Source organism: Hemiscyllium ocellatum, chromosome 1 (assembly GCF_020745735.1).
Source record: "Hemiscyllium ocellatum isolate sHemOce1 chromosome 1, sHemOce1.pat.X.cur, whole genome shotgun sequence".
Classification (NCBI taxonomy): domain Eukaryota; kingdom Metazoa; phylum Chordata; class Chondrichthyes; order Orectolobiformes; family Hemiscylliidae; genus Hemiscyllium; species Hemiscyllium ocellatum.
The window spans coordinates 122,487,700-122,514,561 of record NC_083401.1 but is presented as its reverse complement, the minus strand read 5'-3'; the positions used below and the strand labels follow the sequence as shown (position 1 = coordinate 122,514,561).

Below are 26,862 nucleotides of genomic sequence, written 5' to 3'. Positions count from 1 at the left end.
ATTGTACAATTATAAGTCAAATAAATCTGTTTAACAGAAATTCACTTTAGACCCTAACCATGCAAGTTTTGCAGATATAGTTACATACTACATGACATACTAAGAGACAATAAAACTTAATGAACTAGAGAAATAAATTATAAGTGCATATTAAAATTAATGTAAGAAATTTTGGATATGAAGGAAATGGACAACTTAAATTAATGGGGTGAATTTCTATAGTGACTCTCCTGGTCATTTTGAGAAACTTGAAAAGAAGAGCGACAGAAAAAATAACATGGTTTCTGCAGCTCCTCAGTAGTCACAAGAGTGGATGAGGTGAACTCCTACATGATCAAATCCCCAGAAATCTTGAATTTCTCTCACAATATATGTGTGGGTAAATTTGCTCTGTTCAACTTCAATTTAGTCTATTCAAGTAAGCCAAAATGCTATTGAAAATTGATTCACTTTAAATGGAAAAATACTGAAAATAAACTAAGCAATTCAAATCACAACTAAACTACGGCTGAATATCATTAGATGGAAGCACATATTATTCTGCAAATTAGAATAGATCTGAGAAAACTGAAATTAACTGCAAGGAATTTATACCTGGGTTCCACGAAAACTGTTCCATGTTCCTCAAACAAACAATCAGCAGAAGGACATAGTTGTTAAACCTCTCTCTGATATCTGCAAAAGATTTTTTTCTTATATTATATGACAAAGCAAAAGACATCTAGAAATGATTCTATATAACTTGCATGATATAATAATTGTATCTTTTTATCATGACATTCTAAGCACTCATTTTTTTTTTAAATAGCAAATAACAATTCATAACATCTCCAACATAAAATCACATGGAGTACAGACACTTTTGAAAAAATAATTGATCGAGATTTTATACAAGTTATCCCATATATTATCATTTTATTTTCTACTGCACCAATGCCTTTAAAAGTCTAAATGACTGGCATGGTTTGAAGCACTATTAGAACAAACTGCACTGTTTAATAAATGCTAGTCTTAAAAGTACGTGAAAGTCTAGTCCAAATCAGGCCACATACAACTGATAGCAACAGAAATTTGAGAGTTCACTGCAAACAACTAGAAAGTTATACACCTACCATAGCATTTCTGGTAGAGTTTAAAATGAAAATGCTTTGGTAATTAAGGGACAATATACCTTTTTGCAAATCTGATATTTACCGCAGATGATTAGATAAAACATATAGTTCTCCAAATGATGTTTGCACACTGCTCATGAGAAATATGCAATGCCCTAATTTCAACTGCATGTTGCTTGCCCTTCACAGCACTTCCTTAGCAGAACTATTTGTTCTACCCAACCAGACACTATCATACTAAGCTATGACAAAACTGTTGTGACTTCATCAACTCAATTCACTCAGTCTCTCATCATTACTAAACCTATTCTGTATTCATCACCCAATATCAACTTATAGTTAAAAGCAAATTACTGCAGATGCTGGAATCTGAAACCAAAAGAGAAAATGCTGGGAAATCTCAGCAGGTCTGGCAGCATCTTTGTCAAAGGGTCAGTTAGACTCGAAACGTCAGCTCTTTTTCTCTCCTTACAGATGTTGCCAGACCTGCTGAGATTTTCCAACATTTTCTCTTTTGGTTTTAACTTATAGTTACCCCTTCCCTATCATTCTTCAATCAGTACTCATATTCCAATATCCCTATCCCTTCCTCTTCCACCATTACTCAATCCAAGATATCTTCTCTTCCCATCACCTGATCAAACTATTCCTTCACTCAATCTCACCCAAACTCCTCAGGGACTCTCAATTTCAACTGGCCATAAACTCAGACCAGTTTCTTTTCCCTTCAAACTCCTTTCAGATAAGCAAGTTAATTTTAATTCATTCAGGAGTTTATAACAGAAATTAGGAAAAAGATTTTCTCTCAGAGGGTTGAGGGGTTTGCACATTCTTCCTGGAACAATGGTGGAAGTAGACACTTTGAATAGTTTTACAAGGTAGACAGATTCTTGTTATGCATGGTGTTGAGGGGTTAGATGCACGTGGATATGTAGATCTTAGGTTACAATCAGATTAGCTATGATCCTTTTCAATGGCACAGCAAACTTACACTTCAGGTGCAGGAATAGAGTATGTTAATATGATCACAACTAGCTCTTTATTGATTTCGGCATTCTACTGATAAGGATAGAGATCTGGTTGAGAGTAGAAATAATGGGTAGATACACAGATTAATGGAATGCAAATTAAAGAGTCAAGAATTTCAACAGCAAGGAAGAAGGTCTTCAGGCCAATGTGACAACATTGATCATCAAGCGCCAATCTATTCTAATCCCATTTTCCAACATTTGGCTTGTAGACTTGCATGCTATGGTGTTTTCAGGGGCTCATCTAAATACTAAAGTATATGTTAGTTTGTCAGGGTTATAGAATACGAATGGAGGTACATTAGGGATGTACACTGACAAGCACCTAGTCGATCTAGAAGGCAGTGTGAATACTGCCTAAAGAACAGGCAGCCTGGCAAGACTGGAAAGCTTATATGTTAATGCAAGGTGACTTGTGAGTAAGGCAGATGAGGTGAGAGTGCTCATTAACACATGGGATGTAACATACTTACTATCTCAGCGACATGGTTGAGGGAGGGACAGGATGGCAGCACAATATTTCTGCGTATAGAATCCTTAGGAGAGATGGATGAGAGGCTAGGGGTAGGGTGTGGGGGTGGGGGCCAGTGGTTAAAAGAGGTGGTGTTGCAATATTGATCAAGGAGTTTATTACTATAGTAAGAGCAGATGATACCTCAGAAGGCTGCTCAAATGAGGCCATATAGTAGGACTTAAAACAAAGCAGGACAAAAATGTTGCTGGGGGTGTACTATAGATGGCCGTTCAGGAACGAATAAAAAGGCTGGTATGTTGGTAAATCTCAGAGCAGTGTTAGAACAATAGGATAATAATAACAGGAGATTTCAAGTCCCTAATATTAAGCCTACTCTTCAGAATAGACAAGAAGTGGGGATGCTCACTGATGACTGCAAGATGTTCAATACTATTCACAACTCCTCAGATACTGAAGTGCTCCATGTTCAAATGCAACAAGATCTGACAATATAAAGGCTTGAATTGACAAGTGACAAATAGCATTTGTGCCACACAAATGCAAGGCAATGACCATCTCCTGCAAGAGACAATCTAACTACATTCCTTGACATTTAATCGTGTTACTGTCACTGAATCAACATTCTTGGGGGTTACCATTTACCAGACTCTCAACTGGACTCTCCACTAACACAGTGGTTAAAAGAGCAGGTCAGAGACTAAGAATTCTGCAGTGAGTAACTCACCACCTGATACCCCACAAACCTGTCCCTCATCATCTACACGACACCAGTCCAAACTGGGATGGAATGTTCTCGGATAGCTTTGATGGGTATAGCTCCAAAATACTCAAGCAGCCCAAAACAAAGTAGCCTGATTGGCAACCGATGCACCACTTGGTGGTGTAGCAGAAAACATAAGGGACTGTCAAAGAATACAGGAGAATATACATAGACTGGAGAGTTGGGCAGCAAAGTGTCAGATGGAGTTCAATCCAGACAAATGAGAGGTGATGCTTTTAGGCAAGTCTAATTCTAGAGTGAATTATACAATGAACGGAAGACCCTTGGGAAAAGTTGATGGGAAGAGAGATCTGGGAATGCAGGTCCACTGCACCTTGAAAGTTGCTGCACAGGTGGATAGAATGGTCAAGAAGGCATATAGTATGCTTGCCTTCATTGGACGGGGTATTGAGAATAAGAACTGGCAAGTCATGTTAAAATTGTACAAGACATTAGTTTGGCCACATTTAGAATACTGTGTACAGTTCTGGTCGCCACATTACCAAAAGAATGTGAACAGTTTGGAGAGGGTGCAGAGAAAGTTTACGAGGATGTTGCCTGGTATGGAAGGTGCCAACTATTAAGAGAGGTTGAATAGGCTAGGTTTGTTTTCATTAGAAAAAAGGAGATGGGGGGGGGACCTGATTGAGGTTTACAAAATCATAAAGGGTATAGACAGGGTGGATAGGAATTAGCTTTTTCTCAGGGTGAAGGATGAGAGGTCACGCTTTCAAGGTGAGAGGTGAAAAGTTTAAGGGGGATACGTGCGGCAAGTACTTCATACAGAGGGTGGGTGTCTGGAACGCATTGCCAGCAGAGGTGGTAGAAACAGGCACAGTAGATTCATTTAAGATGCATCTGGACAGATGCATGAGCAGATGGGCAGCAGAGGGGGGTACAGATGCTTAGGAATTGGGCGACATGTTTAGACAGTAGATTTGAATCGGCTCAGGCTTAGAGGGCTGAAGGGCTTGATCCTGGGCTGTAAATTTTCTTTGTTCTCACTGACGCACAGTGGCAGCAGCACGTACCACTAATAAGATACACCACAGTAACTCATCACTGTGTTTTCAACACATGTTCCATCCAAATAACAGTATACCACTGATCCCACCACCTAAGAGGACATGGGCAACAATGCATGGGAATAACATTAAAAGCAAGATCCCCTCCAAATTACACACAACCCTGCCTTGGAACTATGTTACAAATTCTTCACTGGAAAATACAAAATTGGAACTCACTTCCTTACATAACTATGGATAAACTTACTCAGTAATAAACTTCAATGGTTTAATAAGGTGGCTCATAATCACTTGCTCAAGGATTAGGAATGGGCAATAAATGCTGACATTGCCAACTATGCCCACATTACATAAACAAACAAAAGATGTGTTAAAATTGCAGGTTAGAGCTTTTCAGCATTATTGGTACTCAGAGCATCAAATATTAAAAGCATTGGCAGAGAATTATGACTGTGGAATGTCCTCAGGTGTTGAATAAGATTCCAGGTTTGATAACAAGAAATATTTTATAAGATAAAGGCTTCTTTTAGCAGTAAACTGGAAAAGCTGGTATTACTCAAAATATAAATGGTTTTCATCAAAGCTTATGGAACTTTAGTAGTAATTATAACAGAGAAAAGTTGCTTTCCAGGTGACTGGAAACTGGTCTTAAGTTGGTTTAGCTCCTTTAAAGTGTTAAGAGCACTGACCCAATTTATAGTTAGGCCTTGTTGATACTGGATTACAGCTTTTTTATTGGGCAATAGGTCAGCTTCAGGTGAAGAACACAGCAGAGTGGAGGTAGGAAATTATGGATTAGACAGAAGAGACTAACATCGTAAAAATATCAAGATGAAGTAGAGATGACTAAGTCAGAAGTATATGTTCAAAGGTTGATTTTCTTTTCCCATTTATTAGTTTTTTTTTTCTTGTTCTTTATCACACATGGATACCACCAGCAAGTCCACCATTTCCCTGAACTGAATGGCTGACTAGACCATTGCAGAGAGCCAATAACAATGTTGTGAGTCGTGATTGCTGTATGTTGATTTGGACAAGATTAAGAGGTCAGACATGAGGGAAACATTCCTGTTACTGATACAATCAATGGCTCTGTCTGATTAACACTTTTATAAGGCTGACAACAGAACGTTTTTCTCAAAACAGATTTCTGATTGGGTATTTCTCTCCTCACCTTTTCCATACTTGACATTGTCATTTTATACTGAAAATCTGTTGCTGGAAAAGCACAGCAGGTCAGGCAGCATCCAAGGAGCAGGAGAATCGACGTTTCGGGCATGAGCCCTTCTCCAGGATTCCTGAAGAAGGGCTCATGCCCGAAACGACGATTCTCCTGCTCCTTGGATGCTGCCTGACCTGCTGCGCTTTTCCAGCAACACATTTCAGCTCTGATCTCCAGCATCTGCCGTCCTCACTTTCTCCATTGTTATTTTATAACTCATTAGCTCTGAATATATGCAAAATGTGTGAGGGGCATGGGTAAGACCTTTCAAACCTACCTTTCAGAAGGTTTTGAATCGAAATTTAATGATTCGGGTGCTGACACATGGGACTAGATTGGGTTGGGATATCTGGTCAGCATGGACGGGTTGGACCGAAGGGTCTGTTTCCCTGCAGGTGGCAGGGAGAAGAACAATATGAGATATCTATCCTTGCAACAGAGCTAGCCAAATTGGGAGTGTATTTAAGGCCAGGAGCTCTCAGTCTGACTTCACAGAAATCCACACTTTTTTTCTTAGCTATGCCAATCCTCAATTCCACTGCTATTCAAATTTCTGTCACTTCGGCAGCTGTGTTTTCCCTCTCCCCTCTGGACCATTTCACAAATCCCAGAAGTCTCCATCAATCTTAGCCTAGGTCATCCAGCAATTATGCTACCAATTCAGGTCCCAGATTCTGGGTATTCTTTTATGCTGCCTTTTTCTCTTCATAGAACACAAAATTAAGAGAAGTAGGCCATTTAGCCTTTTAAGTATGCTTTGCCAGTTTATATGATCATGGCTGATGTCCGCTCTAAGATGCACATGCAAGCCTTTTCTTATGCATCACTGATCACTATGCACAAAGTCCAGTTACAAAGTCACTGCCAAGTATGGATCACACAGGCCCACTCAGCCGGTATGAAATTAGGGGAAAGGCTTATCATGATTGATCTGATCAGGGCCTCAATTCCAATGTGTTTACATGTAAAAATACAGTTAATTTACTAAGAAAACACCAACTCATTTTTAAAAATTCCTTCACAGGATGTAGGTCTTGCTGATAAGGCCAGCATTTATTGTCCACCCCTAATTTCCCACTTAACAGTCAACCATATTGCTATGGGTTTGAATTCACATTTTAGTCCAGACCAGGTATGCATGACAAGTCCCTTCCCCAAAAAACCAAATAGATTATTTCAACAACTGACAACAGTTACAGTTACCAGCAGGCTAGTTTATTTTATTCCAGATTTTCATTGAATTAAAATTTCACCATCTTCTTTGTGGGGTCACTAGTACAGTAATATTATCACCACACCACCACCTCCCAATACGAAAATATCAAACAATTCAGTATATTCTATTTTTAAGTAGATTTTAGCAATTTTAAATCAGGTTACTCACAAGTAAAGAACTGTATACTTAATAATGAAAATGTTTCTTAACAAAATTGCAAAGGGTCACTATTCTTAGATTCTTATATATATTTTAATGGAAAGGGTTAAAAAAAGACAATTATCTTCTATTAGGCTGCCCAACCAGGCTGGTGCATTTAGGATTTAAATTTGTGATTATGCAAATTAGTCTTCCCATAAACTGGAAGTTTTAACTAACAGCTTCATTTCAAGTGCATTCTGGCTGCAACTTGCCCATTGCCCCTAAAACAAAAACTAGAACTTGTCATCATATTGCACTTTTAACATACAAGATGTCAAAAACAAAATTTTATCAACCGATTTGAATCAAACTTGAAAAAATAGGTACAAGTTTATAAAATGAATGGTCCTTTTTTTTCTCCAACTGAGCTAAATATTGGCTTACACAATTGTACATACCACTGTTGGACATCTGGAACAGATTGTTCTTCTCAAACTTCTTGAAAACACTTCCTTTTATTTCTACAAACTATTTAAGAAAAACATTTAAAATCAGTCTGAGCATATTAAACAGCAAAAGACATCCTCAGTAGAGTCATACATATGTACAGTCACGGAAACAGACCCTTCAGTCCAACCTGTCCATGCTGACCAGATATCCCAACCCAATCTAGTCCCACCTGCCACCACCCGGCCCATGTCCCTTCAAACCCTTCCTATTCGTATACCCATCCAAATGCCTTTTAAATGTTGCAATTGTACTAGCCTCTACCACTTCCTCTGGCAGCTCATTCCATACACGTACCACCCTCTGTGCGAAAAAGTTACTCCTTAGGTCTCCTTAAATCTTTCCCCTCTCACCCTAAAACCTATGCCCTCTAGTTCTGGACTCCCCCACCCCAGGGAAAAGACCTTTGTCTATTTATCATATCCACGCCCTCATGATTTTGTAAAGCTCTATAATGTCAGCCCTCAGCCTCCAGCGCTCCAGGGAAAACAGCCCCAGTCTGTTCATCCTCTCCCTATAGTTCAAATCCTCCAAACCTGGCAATGTCCTTGCAAATCTTTTCTGAACCCTGTCAAGTTTCACAACATCTTTCCGATAGAAAGGAGACGAGAACTGCATGCAATATTCCAACAGTGACCTAACCAATGTCCTGTACAGCCACAACTTGCCCTCCCAACTCCTGTACTCAATACTCTGACCAATAAAGGAAAGCAATATGAACGGATTGTTTTTTTTAAAAATGAGAATTCAATTTCTGGAACAATTTTGCCTTTTGAACTTTGTATGACTGCTCGTCAGAGATAATCAAAATTTCTGATTTTGTAAGTTAGTGACATACTTGTTGAAAAACTGCCACTTGCTGTGCAGTTAGAAGTTAGATCTTAGCTAGGGCTATATTTGAAGCAAAACATAATTTGTCAGGTTTCTCATTTGTTGGAATGTTCAAATAGCACTAACATATTGATTTTAAAAATTCCAAAATGTGGGAGGACAAGGGGGCAGGGGCAGGATGTAATGGAAGAAGTGACTGGAAGAGTGGGCAGGGAGAAGCATGTAGCAGGTGGGGTGGAGAGAAGAGGAGGGAGCTATGTTGCCCTTATTACATTTAAAAACTACAGTACATACTTCTGTTTCCAAAACAAGGTGCTCAAAATTATGAATAATTTTAATAGAGTAAATAAGACAAACAGTTTCCAGAGGCAAAATAATCAAGGGAGGTGGTGGCCTAAAGGTAATATTGCTGGACTGTTAATCCCACCATGGTCAATAGCGGAATTAAGAGTCTAATGATGACCACAAATTGCCGATTGTAGGAAAAACACTTCTGGTTCATTAATGCCCTTTAGGAAAGGAAACTGCCATCTCTTACTTGGTCAAGCTTACATGTGACTCCACACCCACTTTTCATTTCCCTCTATGCAATTAGGGATGGGCAACAAACGCTGGTTTAGCCAGCAACACCTCATCCCATGAACGACTAAAAAAATGTTACCAGAGAGTACAGATTTAAGTTGGAAAGCAAAAGAATCAATGGTGACATCAGGAAGCAGTCATCTTTTCTACACAGTGAATTGCTATGATCCTGAAAGCACTGCATGAAAAGGATTATGGTAGTAATATGCAAATATGAGCTGAATAAGTATTTGAAGGGCTACAGGTTTGTGAGAACAGATCAGGCCATTGACATCAATTGGATATCTCTTCCAAAGAGCTGGCACGAATACAATAGAGCAAATGGTCACCTTCTATTTTGAGTCATTCTAAAATTTTAAAATACTGGTTTTTAATGAGGTGAAATTTTCAAATATATGCACTTCAGCTATCCTTAGAATTTACACGTGCATAAAATATGATTTTTTTTAAAATCTGAAAATCAGATCAAGTACTATACTGCAAGTAAAGCTGAAGGAATTCATGCTTGAAATATTTTGTGCACAAAAATACTCACATTGTTTGACATCATGATGGTAAGTAATGACTTGTTATGGGAGTTGAAAGCAACATTCAAAGTTGTTGCTTGTACCATGACCAGAATTGTATGAAGGACTGGAATAAAATTGTTAAGGTTTAAGCAAAAAAAAGAGAAACAGGAGCACAGAAAATTTGTAGTACAGAAATATAACTTGGACCATTGTCTGTGCCAGAAATATAATTATTAAAATTGCTTATTCCTCTTGTATTATCTATTATTGTTAATATTACAATATACAAAATAAACTTGTTACCATGTTAAAGTATATGCACAAAAAAGAATCAGCACAGACATCTTTTAGTATCACCAACTAGAGAATATCATAGACTTCGTCTTTTTTTTAATGCATTATTTAACCATTATTTGCTGGAGTAGAGTAGATAAGACTTTCTTTTGCTGAATTATAAATGTTATTTTGGATAAGTTATTGGAAGCATAAGCTGATAAAGGAAACATGACACATGGGATCCAAATGAGCAGGTAAAATACGTCTGTATTTCTTTAGTCAATTTGACTGAAAGATCGTAAAGGTAACAATGTAATGATGGAGAAATCATTGCAAGTGAGAAAATTAGATGGATAAATATAAATTAAAACTGGTATAGAAAGAAAAATAAAGGAAAGATTTGACTAAGATTAAAAGCAGCAGAAAACAAAATTAAGTATCGAAGCCAGGGACCTACAGACCAGTGAGCCTGACATCAGTGGTGGACAAGTTGTTGGAGGGAATCCTGAGGGACAGGATTTACACGCATTTGGAAGGGCAAAGTCTGATCCGTGATAATCAACATGGCTTTATGTATGGGAACTCGTGTCTCACTAACTTGATTGAATTTTTTGAAGAAGCAACAAAGAGGTCTGATGAGGGCAGAGCAGTGGACGTGATCTATATGGAGTCGAGAGTGTGGTGCTGGAAAAGCACAGCAGGTCAGGCAGCATCCGAGGAACAGGAAACTCAATGTTTCGGGCAAAAAGCCCTTCATCAGGAATGAGGCTGGGAGTCTCGGGGGTGGAGTGATAAATGGGAGGTGGGGGGCGCTGGAAGAAGGTAGCTGAGAGCGCAATAGGTGGATGGAGGTGGGGGTAGTGGTGATAGGTCAGAGGGGAAGGTGGAACAGATAGGTGAGAAGCAAGATGGACAGGTAGGAAAGGTTATGAGGACAGTGCTGAGCTGGAAGGTTGGAATTGCGATAAGGTGGGGTAGGGGAAATGAGGAAACTGGTGAAATCCACATTGATGCCATGGGGTTGAAGGGTCCAAAGGCGGAATTTAAGGCATTCTTCCTCCAGGCGTTGGGTGGTGAGGGAGTGGCGTTGGAGGCGGCACAGGACCTGCATGTCCTCAGCGGAGTGGGAGAGATATTGAAGTGTTCTACCACGGGGCACTGGGGTTGGTTGGTGCAGGTGTCCTGGATATGTTCATTATATGGACTTCAGTAAGGCATTTGACAAGGTTAGCAAAGTTAGACCACATGGAATACAGGGATAACTAGCCATTTGGATACAGAACTGACTTGAAGGTAGAAGACAGACTGGAGGCCTGTGACCAGCGGTATTCCACAAGAATGGGTGCTGAGTTCCCTGTTTTTCATTATTTTTATTAATGATTTGAATGTGGACATAGGAGGTATACTTAGCATGTTTGCAGATGACACCAAAATTGCAGACGTAGTGGACAGTGAAGGTGGTTACCTCAGAGTACAACGGGATCTTGATCGGATGGGCCAATAGGCTGAGGAGTGGCAGATGGTGCTTAATTTAGGTAAATGGAAGTGCTGCATTTTGAAAAGGCAAATCAGAGCAGAACTTATACACTTAATGGGAAGATCCTGGGTAGCATTGCTGAACAAAGAGACTATGGAGTGCAGATTCATAGTTCTTTAAGATTGGAGTGCAGGTAGATAGGGTAGCAAAGGTGGCATTTGGTATGCTTGCCATTATTTGTGGATGCATTGAATGTAAGAGTTGGAAGGTCATGTTGCAGCTGTATAGGACATTGGTTAATCTATGTTTGGAATACTGCATACAATACTGGTCTCCTGCCATAGGAAGGATGTTATGAAACTTGAAAGGGTTCAGAAAAGATTTACAAGGATGCTGTCAGGATTGGAGGGTTTGAGCTATTAGGAGAAGCTGAATAGGCTGGGGCTATTTTACCTGGAGCATCGGAGGCTGAGGGGTGACCTTATAAAAGTTTATAAAATCATGAGGGGCATGGATAGTGTAAATATACAAGGTCTGTTCTTGAGGTTAAGGAGTTCAAAACTAGAGGGGGCACAGGTTCAAGGTGAGAGGGGAAAGATTTAAAAGGGACATACAGGGCAACATTTGACTCAGAAAAGTTAATAGTTGAGTAGATTAAGTTAGGCAATAAGTACTGGCTTTGCTAGCAATGCTCACATCCCATGAAAAAGAATCAAAAAGATTTCAGTGCCAGAGAGGTTGCTTGGCAGAGATTAAGCCACACAGCATTTCTGAATGTACACAAACTAAATGAACGAGCCAACTTTCCATGTCGAGTTTATTTCATAGCTGCAGCACAAATATATCAAATGAATGTCAGTTATTACATTTTGTTAGTGAACCAGTCAACATGATTTCATTTTTCTGCAACTAATGTGGAACAGCGCATCTTTGACAGTGCACCAGAGCATCTCTAATGGGCAGAATAGTCTGTTTTTGCTCCTTTTTCATACAATGAGTATCAAACTTTTGCTTTTGCTGTTTAGCAATACATTTGCCCTTGCTTGCAATTGCTGTAGCACTTGTGCAGAAACAACAAGGAGCACTATTAGCCTCCCAATGACTTTGACAGCAAATGATGGTCCAGTATAAATTTTGCATCTGCTACTGCATTTTGTCAGCACACTTTTTGATAACTTAGATTATACTTCAAAACTATTCAGCAATACTTAAATTTAAGGACAGAAAGCAATAAGTAACTTAATTAATGCTACAAAAGAGATGTTTAGGAAACAAAGGACAGATAACAACGTTCAACTTTCAATAAATTGTGCACAACTATGTATAAATAATATGCTAAACTTAAATTTTTAATTAACAAGCAGAATTGATTAAAACTGTTAATAAACCTAGTAGCTTTAATAAGGTGATTCCCAAAGGATACAGACATAAAGCACAGCCATTAAGAAATGAGGTATCACCCCAATATGAGCTCGTTTCTTCTTTTTAGTTTCTGTGGCTGTCCAATACAGTGCATCCAAAATATCTTGTCCAAAGGAAGAAAACAAGCGATCTGCTACCTATGAAAAAAATCAGCCATTGTTAATAGCAATGGAAGAGTCTCTACAGCCATCAGACCCAGTAAAAATAAAATCAATATGACAGATGAATCACAAAACTTTAGTGCGTAGGTACAGCAAATGATAAAGTACAGAAAATACTGTCATTTAAGAAAAATGGAATTATACAAGTAAGGATATTTTGCTATAGCTATACAGAGCATTGCAACTCACATTTGGAGTACTGTACATGGTTTTGTTTTGTTTAAAAAAGATCAAATTGCATTTGAAGCAATACATGGAAGGGTCAGCAGAGTGATTTCTCGGATGGAGGGTTGGTGTTCTGAACAAGAGTTGAATCAGTTGGACTTATATCCGTTGAAGCTTGGGGGAAAAACAAACAAGAGATGACCTTACTGATCGAAATAAAGATCCTGAGGAGACTTGACAGAGTTGATGTTCAGAGGGTGTTTCCCCTTCTGCGAAAGTTTAAAATTGACAAAAGGATAGGAGAATGTTTAAAAATAAGGGATGTTCCATTTAAGATAGATGGGATTTTCTTTTCAAGGTCATTATGCTGTGGAGTTCACTCCACCAGAAAGCAATGAAGACAGAGTCAGCAAATGTGTTTCAGAACAAGTTAAATAGGTTCTTGACTAACAAGGGAGAGTAAAGTTTTAGGTGCTAGCAAGCAAGTAGAAGACACAATCAGATCAGCCATGATCTTATCAAAGGGCAGAGAAGGCTCAATGGTCAAGTCCAACTCTTGTTCTTGTTGTGAAGTTGGATGGAGTAATTGTAGATTGGGAGGTGGAAAGTTAAAATTTGGTGTTTCTAAAATTGTAAAATGCTATTGTGGAGAAAGCATTGTGTGATCCCTTTAAAAGATGGCGCTTTGTCGCTGTTTAGAGATTTAAAATGGATGTCTGTGATCAGCAGCTTGAAAGTTTATAATTACACAGGGAGCACCCAAATTGAAACATTTGTACCAAAAAAGGTCAAGCAGCAGTTTTTAACCAAGACAAGAGTCTTTTGAATTTAGCTAATTTGAACCAGGTACTTAGATACCAAAAACCTATTAAATTTAAATCTGATGGTTTTGACAACATAGGACAAACCCTACTGTAAGAACTATTGACATGTCATCAAGGGTATAAAAGAAGGGTGCAGTTAGACAAAGACCCCAGAGCAAACTGCAATCTGCCAGAGCTAACAGCCCTCAGATCTTGAGAGAGAATTGCTGGCTCTCACAGCTTTATTCAAGTCTTGGAGAAAGCACCATCCAAATATTAATGGTACCAATGGTGGAGAAGGCATTCCTGATGGAAGAATTGACAAAGAAGGCACAGAACAGTCCAGGAGACATGTAACCTGGCTGTTATTTCAAGAGACTAAATTCTTTTTTTAAAAAATATATGAGTGGGACTTGTATTTATTGGGACAACATACTATTAAAATCTTGCTTTATTCAGGATTAGTTAGTAGTTAGACGGAAGTTATTCAGTTTGTTAATAGTTAATTAAATTTGTTCACTAGGGGTTTACAAAATTATGAGGGGCATGGATAGTATAAATAGACAAAGTCTTTTTCCTGTGGTCGGGAGTCCAGAACTAGAGGGCATAGGTTTAGGGTGAGAAGGGAAAGATATAAAAGAGACCTAAGGGACAACGTCTTCACACAGAGGGTGGTATGTGTATGGAATGAGCTGCCAGAGGATGTGGTGGAGGCTGGTACAAATTGCAGCATTTAAGAGGCATTTGGATGGGTGTATGAATAGGAAGGGTTTGGAGGGATATGGGCCGGATGCTGGCAGATGGGACTAGATTGGGTTGGGATATCTGGTCGGCATGGACAGGTTGGACCGAAGGGTCTGTTTCCATGCTGTACATCTCTATGACTCTATGACACTGTTAGTGTTAGATAAATTGTTACTTGTTAATTTTAAAGTGAGTGTCAGGGATTTATTTTGTTCAACCTCTAGAGGTTGCTGAAAAGCAGGTTACACTTTTCACACTCATTTTATAGATTATAGGGCAAGGTGCTCCTCATTGAACGTTTCGGTTTTAGTTTTCGGGGTGGAGGAGTCAACCTCCGCTTTGCATGAACACTAATAAAAAAAAATTGAACTGGATACTAATTCAGAGACATAGGTCAAGTTAAATGCTTGAAAATAAACAGCAGGCCTAGAGTGGGCAAAGGGAAAACAAGACAGATGAAGGCACAGCCTCAATACATGCTGGTTAAAAGAAGTGTTGATTTTCAACAAAAATTAATTTTTTTACAAAAAGAAAATGACTGACAATAAATCGAGGGAGAGTACCCAAGATGATGGGGAGGAGTCAGTGCACTGTTTTAGATTTAAATTTATTGTCATATGTACATAAAAATACAATGAAAAGCATTTTTTGCATGCAAAACACAGGCTGTTTTTTTTCCAGCATCATCTTTAAACACTGAATATATTACAAGATTTTACTGCATTAGAATCTATCTTTCCCTCTTCTGTTAACTTCAAACCTTGCCTGGTTTGAGCGGTGATGTGGTGCTGGTGGTGGGACCTGAAGCCAGAGCTAGCGACACTATCACAGTGCCATAAGTAGTCTATTAATCTAAGATTACATGTCTTCTAATCAATCTAACGTTCAGAGATGTTAGTACACATGTCTGGAGCAGGTAGGTTTTGAATCCAGCCATCTGACTTCGAGCTAAGGATGCTACCATTGCATCACAAGAGCCCTAATTAATGTTACCAACCAGCAGTTAATTGGAGTTTCGTTTGTGTGTATTTCTCATGCTAATGATACAAGGTTAAATCAGTCAAATTCAGTCAATTGATTACAGAAGATATGATCAACACTGAACAGAAACCATTAGTTGACCATTTCGTCTGCAACAGCCATTATCTGAATACATTTCACATTCAAGTTAGTTTAGCATTCAAGTGGAAGAACATATTGTAATTGATTTGCCAGTTTTGTTCAGGATGGGGGGGGGGGGGGGGGGGGGGGGGGGGGGGGGGGGGGGAGAGAGAGAGAGAGAAAGAAAGAGAGAGAGAGAGAGAGAGAGAGAGAGAACAGGTTTGCTTGGAAACTCAGATATAACTTCACCTTGGCAAAAGCATCACAGAAAAAAAATACCTGGACTGTCTGATTACACACAAGGCCAGGGATACAAGGCAAGGAAGGTGAAAGGAACAGGGAGCTAGGGCAGGTGAGAATTCAAAATCTAAAATAGATGAATTGATGAAAAGGGACAGATTTTCTCTGAACACCCTATTTGCCTTTCTGCACTGATAGCAAACAGAACTGGAGTATGTACTAAAGGCAAAAAGTATAATGAAGTTTTAGATTAGATTAGATTACTTAGATTACTTACAGATTACTTAGTGTGGAAACAGGCCCTTCGGCCCAACAAGTCCACACCGACCCGCCGAAGCGCAACCCATCCATACCCCTACATATACCCCTTACCTAACACTACGGGGAATTTAGCATGGCCAATTCACCTGACCTGCACATCTTTGGACTGTGGGAGGAAACCGGAGCACCCGGTGGAAACCCACGCAGACACGGGGAGAACATGCAAACTCCACACAGTCAGTCGAACCCAGGTCCCTGGCGCTGTGAGGCAGCAGTGCTAACCACTGTGCCACCGTGCCGCCCACTGAATGAATGATCGATGGTTATTTTATCAGATTAAACAAAGACAAGTCCATGGAACTGCACAATTGTAAAGAGTTAGGGATCAAAGATACGGGGAGAGAAAAAGAAAGTACTGAGTTAGATGATTAACTATGATCATACTGGATGACAGAGCAGTCTCAAAGGGCTGAATGCCCTTTTCTTACACCAATTTCCTGTTCCTATGAGTTTCAATAATAGTCTCATTCCATAGAGTCGTGCGCATATCTTTTTACTATGAAACCGACATGAGACAATGGAGTTATTCTAAAAGACAGGATAAACTGTTACTTATAAAGGCTCAGATTAATCAAGGATAGTCAGCATGGATTTGATAAGGAAAGACTGTTTGACTCTGACTTTTTGAGGCAGTAACAAGGAGGGTTGTTGAGAGCATGCAATTAATGAAGCATATATGAATTTTAGTAAGATTTTTGGCCCCAAATGGCAGACTGATATTTTTTAAAAAGCCCATGGAATTTACAGGAATGGAGCAAATTGGATACAAACCTGGTTCAGTGACAGGAAACAGTAATTACTAAAGGCTATTTTTGCAACAGGAAGTCTGTTTCCAGTGGAGTTCTGTATGGTTCTATACAAGGTCTCTTGCTTGTTCTGATATATATTGATCGTTTGGATGTAAATGTAGGAGGTACAATCAAGAACGTTGCAGGTGACAAAAACTGGTCATTCAACTGAAGGCAGAGAAAATAGCTGTAGACTACAGGAAGATAATCAATGGTCTGGTTAGATGGACAGACAAGTGACAAATGGAATTCAAAGCATAGAAATTCCAAAAGGATATATTTGAGGAAGATCAACAGTTATGAGAATTCACTATAAATGGGACAATACTGAAAGGTGTAAAGGAAGTGAGCGGGACCTTGGAGTAAATGTTCACAGATTCTTAAAGGTAACAGAATAGACCCATAAAGTGGTTAAAGATGACATAGTCCTTTCCTTTATTAGCCACAGTATAGAATATAGAGCAGGGAGGTGATGCTGGAACAGTATAAGTCATTACTTAGGTCACAACCTGAGTATTATGTGCAGTTCTGGTCACATCATTATAGAACATATATAATTACACTAGAAATGATACAGAGATTTACAAGGATATTATTGGAATTGGAAAAATGCAGCTATGAAGAAACATTGGGCAGAGTGGATTGCTTTCTTTGCAACAGAGGATACTGAAAGGAGATTTGTTGAGATGTACAAAATTGATTGGCCTGATGCAGAGAGATCATGGACTAGGGGCAATAGATTTAAAATAATACTTTGCAACTTCTATAATTTACTCAATCACAATGATGAATTATAAAGTTTATGTTGGATACTTATACTCTTTACAAACAAACGTAATAGTGTAGAATCAAAAGTTACATATGAAAAGTTGTTTTATGGTCAGAACCAGAGTAAGCAAGAAATTAAGGGCATTACTGAAGGAATGAGTTGGTCGTGTATTTAGCAAATTCTTTTCCTGCATCACTTAGGAGTCTTATGAAGCTTTGCTAATCATTTTATCCGTTCTGCTTTAAAATTTGATGAATTTAAATAAAATTTCAGACAAAGCAGTTTAAATTCTGTTATTTGTGATAACTGATTTAAACTATAGTGTTACTGATTTTTTCAGTGTCTGAAGGAAGAATAACTGGGAGGCTTTCACACTTCTGTTTTCTGAGATACAACTGACATAAAATATTCACTCTTGAGTGTTTATATTGGCTGATTGTGCTGAGAAACATTTATCACAGCTGCATGGTGGCTCAGTGGTTAGCACCTGGGTTCAATTCCTGCCTCGGGCAACTGTCTGTGTGGAGTTTGCATATTCTCCCAGTGCCTGCATGGGTTTCCTCCAAGTGTTTCAGCTTCCTCCCACAGTCCAAAGATGTGCAGGTTAGGTGGATTGAGCGTGATAAATTGCCTGCTCCTTGGATGCTGCCTGACCTGCTGTGCTTTCCCAGCACCACTCTAATCTAGACTCTGATTTCCAGCATCTACAGTCCTCACTTTTGCTTTATTTAAAAAAGAGTCTGGATATGCCCTTTAATTGCTGTAATCTTCAGGATTACAGGCTGAATGTTGAAAAGTGGGATTCAACTGAGTGGCTCTTTTTTCAGGTTGCAAACATGATGGGCCAACTAGGAGAAAGTGAGGACTGCAGATCAGAGTCAAAATGGCTGCCAAAACTCCAGTAAGTTATTGTTCCAAAAAAATGGCAAGAGCCTTTCATCAGGAATGGGGCCAACTATCTATTTTCAGTTCCAAAAATCTTTCCGTGATTATGTAAAAATACAGAAAACTAAAAAAAATGAAGAATATTAGTAATGGGACAAACGTAGAAGGATGACTAGGAGACAGTAAGAACTGCAGATGATGGAAGTCAGAGTCAATAGATGTGAAGCTGGAAGAACAGGTCAGACAGCATCCAAAGTCAGGACTGGCGAGGGGGAAGAGAGATCTCTGTCAGAGTGAGGTGTGGCAGAAACTGAAGGAACAACACCTTATATTTTGCCTGGGAAGCTTACAGTCTAATTACCTAAATATCGACTTCACCAGCTTTAAAATCCCTCCCCACTAGCCTTATCCCATATCCAGCCCCACTCCTCAGCTCCTTGACCTATTCTAATCTATCCATCTTCCTACTCACCTATCTGCTCAACACTTCCCACTGACCAATCACAATAACCGCCAATTCAACAAGGTTCACCTTTTTCAAGATTACAGGGAGATCACTACCAACTTTTCCAAGGCAATTAGAGGTGGCAATAAATGTTGCCCCAGCCAGAAATGCCAGCTTCACATGAAGGAATAAAATAAATGGCTGAAAAGGCAATTCAGTGACTTCTAATAGGCTCCCAGCCCCCTCCCCAGTCCTGACAAGCTGTTTTGGCCTGAAAATTTGACGTTCCTGATCTTCAGATTCTATCTGACCTGCTTTACTCTTCCAGCTTCACATTTATTGACTCTAAAAGGATGACAATGCCTCATTTTTATCAGGAATATTGAAGTTTGCAGTTGAAACAAATAAATATTATTTTAATTTCAACAGAAGCAACATACCTTGTTCTGCTCAATTTTAACTCTCCTAAAAGACGACAGACACAAATTTTTCTGGGTATACAAATTAGATTTTTAAATAAACAAACTTTTAATTTATACCAACAGAAAATTCTAACTTTACTTACATACCTCTAACATATTGTAGATGATGTAGAGTTTGATGACAGATTGTCCTCTAATGAGATGGTACATCATGGAATAATCCACGTAGTGCATCATAACAAAGCAGATGACCATTATAAGTGCCTTGAGTATGTCACATACCTGAGCAGGTTGTAGCAATCTTCCATCACTGAGAATAAAATTAAACAACACTTATTTCCAAAACAGTCCACAATAGGTGTTTTAGAAATAGTGAGGCTGGAGTAGTAATTAAAATAATTATTTCTAAATAATTCATTACTCAACTATAAGATAAACACATCAATTAAAAAGGGTAAAAACAATGACTGCAGATGCTAGAAAACTACTCCTCGGATGCTGCCTGAACTGCTGTGCTTTTCCAGCACCACTCTAATCTAGACAGTTATAACTTTTTCAACAAGGTTCAACTTTTTCAAGATTACAGGTTGATCACTATCAGCTTTGTCATGGAAATTAGGGTTGGCAATAAATGTTGCCTTAGCTAGCAACACCTATATCCCATGAAGGAATAAATGGCTGAAAAGGCAGTTCAGACGTTTAACTGCTTGTAGTCTAATTTTATTGCAGCAGTGAACCCAATGGAGAAGGGGTGCATCTCAGTTAATTCTACTGTTGCTTCTTCTGATAGTTCTTAGAAACACAAAGAATGCCTGCCACTTATAAATTCATTTCTAGATGCAGTCTAGTTAAGCCTATTCATAGCTGCAATAATACCTTCCTACTTTCATTCTCTGTTCCCCTTGCATAAACACCAACAGTCCATTTGCAAATCAATTTTTTTAAAGACATAATACCACCTCGGAGCAGATGGGACTTGAAATCAGGTCTCCAAATTTACAGGCTCCCTGGCTCACAGATAGGGGTACTACCACTATATCAGTCCAGATCTTTTTAAATCAACAGGTTAGCAGTTGGTGCCTCAGTGGTTAGCACCGCTGCCTCGCAGCACCAGGGACCAAGGTTCAATTCCAGCTCCAGGCGACTGTGTGGAGTATTTCTATTCTCTCAGTGTCTGCATAGGTTTCCTCTGGGTGTGCTGGTTTCCTCCCATATTCCAAAGTTGGTCAGTTTAGGTGGAGTGGCCATGCTAAATTGCTCATAGTGTTCAGGAACATGTATGTTAGGTGGATTAGCCATGGGAAATGAAGGGTTACAGGGATAGGGTAGGGGGATGAATCTGGGTGAGATACCTTTTAGGGAGTCGGTGTGGACTTGTTTCCACTCTGTAGTAATTCTATTCTACAAAAACCTATCTAGAGATGTTACCACAAACCTCAAGAACAGGTGGCACTTGAAATCGGGCTTCCATGTTCAGAGGTAGGGATATTACCATGACAGCACAAGACATCCTTCCATGGGACAACTCCAATTGCTTCACTAATCACAGGCTATACCTGCATACTAACTAACTCTAGTCTTGTTTTATTGACGTCCACTATTGTTTTCTGATCCCCATCATTTCAAATAATCATAAATTTTAAATAATCACACTTTGAGACAAAATGTTGTAGCATCATGAAGTGTATTTCTCAAATTCTCTGTGTAGCTGCTAGACCAATATACGAATGCTCTGCACCTGACTGTAGCGCAGCAGTAAGTACAGAACTCTAAACTAATTATTCAGTTATACACAGAGTTCAACAAATTATAAAAACCATGCAACACATTCTTTGAAAATAAACGTCTGTACATGAACAACCATTCCAATAATGAATCTTGTTTACAATAAAAACTAAAGATCAACGAACTGACTTCTTTAAATAATATTTCTCTGTACTCTAGCATCAAGCTTCGGATTCATGATCATGGCTTCATTTCTATACCTTTTCCTGATCGGAATAGTTCTGTGGATTTCTTTTCTGAGAACTGCTGCAACAAGTCATTCATTCAGTTATATGATGTTATGTCCTCAAACTTATCATCTTAGAGTATGGACTTTTTGTTTATTTTCCTTCTCACTTGCTCGGTTACCATATAGGAGAAAGTGAGGACTGCAGAAGCTGTAGATCACTGAGTCGAGAGTGTGGTGCTGGAAAAGCACAGCAGGTCAGACAGAGGCAGAGGTGCAGGAGAATCCATGATTTAGGCATAAGCCCTTCATCAGAAATGAGTCTTCTGGGCCAGAGAAAGAGTGATAAATGAGAGGGGGGTGGGTCTCGGAGGGGTGAAGGTAGCTGAGAATGCAATAGATAGATGAAGATTAGATTAGCTTCCCTACAGTACAGAAACAGGCCCTTTGGCCCAACAAGTCCACATCGACCCTGCGAAGAGCAACCCACCCAGACCCTTACATTTACCCCTGACTAAGGCACATAACACTAAGGGCAATTTGGTATGGCCAATTCACCTGACCTGCACATCTTTGGACTGTGGGAGGAAACCAGAGCATCTGGAGTATACCCACGCAGACACGGGGAGAATGTGCTAAGTCCACACAGACAGTTGCTCGAGGTGGTAATTGAATCCGGGCCCTTGGCGCTATGAGGCAGCAGTGCTAACCACTGAGCCAACGTACTGCCCAAGGTGGGGGAGAAAGTGATAGGTAGGAGAGGAGGGTGGACGATAGTTGGGAAGGACGATGGACAGGGTAAGAGGGCGTTGCCAAGTTGAAAAGTTGGGACTGGGGTAAGTTGGGGGGAGAGGAGGGAAATGGGGGAACTGGTGAAATCCACATTAATCCTGTGTGGATGCAGAGTACCAAGGCAGAAGATGAGGTGTTCTTCCTCCAGGTGTCAGGTGGTTACGAGTTTGGCGATGGAGGCCCAGGACCTGTGTGTTCTTCGTGGAGTGGGAGGGGGAGTTAAAGTGTTCTGCAACGGGGCAGTGAGGTTGATGGGTCCGGTTGTTCCAGAGATGCTCTCTGAAATGATCTACAAGTTGGTGCCCTGTCTCCCCAATGTAGAGGAGACCACATTGGGTGCAATGGACACAGTAGATGACATTTGTAGAAGTACAGGTAAATTTCTGCTGGATGTGGAAGGATCCTTTGGGGCCCTGGATGGAGGTGAGTGGGGAGATGTGGGCACAGGTTTTGCATTTTTTGAGGTGACAGGGGAAGGTACCGGGAGTGAGGTATGGGCTAGTGGGACGGGAAACAGTGGAGGTGGCTCTGACAACAGGGTCACGGAGGGAATGGTCTCTCCGAAATGTTGATAGGGGTGGGCAGGGAAGTATATCCCTAGTGTTGGGGTCTGTGTAGATCGTGGAAGTGACGGAGGATGATGCAATGTACACAAAGGTTGATAGGGTGGAAGGTGAGGACCAGGGGTGTTCTGTCCTTGTTGAGTTGGGAGGAATGGGATTCAAAGGCAGAGTTGCAGGAAGTGAAGGAGATGCGCTGGAGGACATCGTCGACCACGTTGGGGGGGGGGGAATTGCGGTCTTTGACGAAGGAGGCCATCTGGGATGTTCTATGGTGGAACACATCATCCTGGGAACAGATGCAGAGGTGGAGGAATTGGGAATAAGGGACGGCGTTTTTATAGGAGGCAGTGTGGGAGGTGGTGTAGTCCGGGTAGCTGGGGGGGTTGGTAGGTTTTGTAGTAGATATCAATGATTATTTGGTCACCAGAGATGAAATGGTCCAGGAAGGGGAAAGTGGTGTCCAAGATGGTCCAGGGGATTTGAGGTCAGGGTGAAAAAGTGTTAGTGAAGCTGATGAACTGTTTAACCTTGTGGGATCACGAGGTAGTGCCGATACAATCAACGATGTAGTGGAAGAAACTCATTCACCATATTCTTTCCTTCTTCTTCATAATTTTTCAAAAAAATGTTCAGGATTTCTACTAAACCTGCAGTTGATCCAAATTTTCCTCTACCCATGATGACCTGTAATCAAGATTTCCTAAACATTTATTTCTGCCTGGTATATGTTATTTTGTTGCTGTTTAACTGTATGAACCTGGTTTCCTTTCTCTTGACTGAACTGAAAATTAGCCATTTACATGATTAGCATCTTCATCTACCGGTGACTTCCTATGCTATGACAGTGTCTACAATAAAGAGAATGTCCTTTCCCATCAAATTTTTTTGTACCTCCAAATGTGAAGAATCCCAAAATGAATTTATATTTTCTGGCTGTATTTTTTTAATCAAAAGAAATTGTCAACACCTTCAGCTGGTTCCTGCCTCAGGCTTTAAATCTGTATCAGTGTGTGGATCTAAAGATTTTATTGTAGCAGCAGGTGTGCGTTGAATTTTTCAAGAATTATGCCTGTGTTTTTACTTCTTCCTTGCCCATTTCAGTTATTAAATAAATTTAATCCTCTCTCTCCTGTCCACAAAAAGATATAGTTCCTCTTTCCTCTTCACAATTAACTGTAAGAAAGCTATTGAATGCCTGTTTACAATTATTTAAGTTCATCAAAACCATCTACAACATCACTGGCCTTGCAAATCCATTGTGGGTTCTAGCTACACATTTGTTGTTGCAATGGCATCTATGTATTTTTGCATGGTTACTTAGTTTTTCTCCCTAGTACTAATTTGAGTTAATTTTTCTCAATCCAGTTTAATATTAAATCCTTTTAAACATTTGGGTCTTAACTCACTGATGCTGTTTGGCTTTTTTGTTTGAAATGATCACATTTTTCGATTCAAAATATTGGAGCTTCAAAGTGTGCATAATTTGCGGCTATCCATATAGTTCATGGTCATACATTGTTACTTGGCACCTAATTGCAGTGTAGTAGTAAATACAGCACCTAGTTGTATATCCACACAATGATTAGTTTCCAGCTCTTTATGAATAGGACAACGTTACACCACAATTCTCCCTGTTTAGTCAACTCAAGTAGTAAGATCTAATCCCTTCATTATTTTAATAGGCTTTGATCGAGTCCTTCAGAAATCTGGCCACTCAGTGTCTTGATCTGGTACTACCAGCAAAGGTGATTAAGTTACACACAGCATTTATTACTCAGCCAATGCATGGTCTCAGAGAACTGAATTCTGGTTGATATTTAACTGTTCTGCCTAAAATCTGAAACACATTCCCTTTGCAACAGTTTTGTGACACTGATCATTGATCCTCAATGTCTTTGAACAATAATCCATACTGCAGATTTAAGCAAGCAACTTCAAGCTTCTGCAGCCAAAATTAACCGCATGATGTGGAGGTGCCGGTGCTGGACTGGGGTGGGCAAAGTCAAAGATCACACAACCAGTCATAGAGATGTACAGCACAGAAACAGACCCTTCGGTCCAAGCCGTCCATGCCAACCAGATATCCCAACCCAATCTAGTCCCATCTGCCAGCACCCGGCCCAAATCACTCCAAACCCTTCCTATTCATATACCCATCCAAATGCCTCTTAAATGTTGCAATTGTACCAGCCTCCACCACTTCCTCTGGCAGCTCATTCCATACATGTACCACTCTCTGCGTGAGGAATTTACCCCTTAGGTCTCTTTTATATCTTTCCCCTCTCACCCTAAACCTATGCCCCCTAGCTCTGGACTCCCCCAATCCAGGGAAATGCCTTTGCCTATTTATCCTATCCATGCCCCTCATGATTTTGTAAACCTCTATAAGGTCACCCCTCAACCTCCAACACTCCAGGGAAAACAGCCCCAGCCTACTCAGCCTCTCCCTATAGCTCAAATCCTTCAACCCTGACAACATCCTTGTAAATCTTTTCTGAACCCTTCACAACATCTCTCCGAAAGGAAGGAGACCAGAATTGCACGCAATATTCTAACAGTGGCCTAACCAATGTCCTGTACAGCCGCAACATGACCTCCCAATACGCTGTACTCAATACTCTGACCAAAAAAGGAAAGCATACCAAATACCTTCTTCACTATCCTGTCTACCTGCGATTCCACTTTCAAGGAGCTATGAACCTGCATTCCAAGGTGTCTGTTCAGCAACACTCCCTGGGACCTTACCATTAAGTGTATAAGTCCTGCTAAGATTTGCTTTTCCAAAATGCAGCATCTTGCATTTATCTAAATTAAACTCCATCTGCTACTCCTCAGCCCATTGGCCCATCTGATCAAGATCCTGCTGTAATCCGAGGTAACCTCCTTCGCTGTCCACTACACCTCCAATTTTGGTGTTATCTGCAAACTTAATAACTATATCTCTTATGCTCGCATCCAAATCATTTATGTAAATGATGACAAGTAGAGGTTCCAGCATCAATCCGTGTGGCAGTCCAACAGGTTCATTTGGAAGTACAAGCTTTCGGAGCATTGCTACTTTGTCTGGTAGCTAGTGGAGTAGGATCAAAGGACACAACATTTATAGCAAAAGATCATAGTGTCACACACTGATGCAATAGATTGAACAAACAAACACCAACCACGCATGGGCATCTTCCCCAATGAATCTACAGATTGTAAGAACCATCTAAAAGGGGTTTCCACAGAGCATTTCATGACCTAAAATGTATGTGTTCATAACTCCCTTTTGAGTGATTCATTTTAAAAATAATTAGCAAAGCTTTAACCTTTAGGCAAGGTAAAGGATACTTATTTCAAAACTGCTTCTGCTAAGCAAAAGTTATTACTTGTTGAAACAAAAAAGATTTAAGTAGCTAAGAGTAAAAGATATTTATACATTTGAAAGTAATATCAATCTCTAAGTACATTGCAGGCATGTTACTTTTTGAAGCTTCCTTTTCCAAAGTGAAGTCAGATTCAGCCACTAATGATTTCTGTCATTGAATATTTTACACTTGCCTTTCCAGATGGACTCAGCAGGATTGGGCTTGTTGGGAGATAGAGAGAAAGATACAGAAAGGAAATTATTGTTTCTCAAATTTCTATAGCCACTGTACACCTACTTAAATCAACTAACAAAGTTAGGGTCCGGGCTACTTTCTTGAAATGTTTAGATGGAATCTGACCTGGTCCATAACAGAAGTATGACAACAAGCCACATTAGGTCAGTTATTCAAAAGGTCGATCAAAGAGATAAACTTTAAGGAGTGTGAAAGAAGAAAAATGGGGTACAGAAAGTGAGTTATGAGCGGATGTTTCTGAGCTTGGGAGCTAGACAACTAAATGCATGGCCATTATGATAGCACAATCAAAATTGGATACGTGCAAATGGCCTGACCTAAAGAAGTGCAAATCTTTTGGAAGGTAATGAAGATAGAGAAGACTACAGAGATGAAGAGGAGCAAACCTTAGAGGGATTTTTAAAATTATCATTATTGTTGTGAGTTGAGATGCTCCTTGAAAATGAGCCAAGTCATGAGCAGATTTTCTGGATAACCTCAACACTACTGGTTGGTCTTCTGCCTTGCATAATGTATTGGAATGGTTG

At 39.8% G+C, this 26,862-nt stretch overlaps 1 protein-coding gene across 1 annotated transcript in view; it reads right to left on the bottom strand.

Annotated features, from left to right (window-relative positions):
* Positions 1-26,862, bottom strand: part of LOC132815969 (transmembrane anterior posterior transformation protein 1-like) — a 109,867-nt gene that overhangs the window by 39,486 nt on the left and 43,519 nt on the right. Inside the window, exons 4-8 of the mRNA XM_060825356.1 lie at positions 19,575-19,737; positions 12,585-12,720; positions 9,435-9,532; positions 7,438-7,507; positions 595-675 (exon numbers count right to left, since the gene is read on the bottom strand). Of these exons, the coding sequence (XP_060681339.1) occupies positions 595-675; positions 7,438-7,507; positions 9,435-9,532; positions 12,585-12,720; positions 19,575-19,737 (548 nt within the window). The remainder of the gene's footprint in view (positions 1-594; positions 676-7,437; positions 7,508-9,434; positions 9,533-12,584; positions 12,721-19,574; positions 19,738-26,862) is intronic.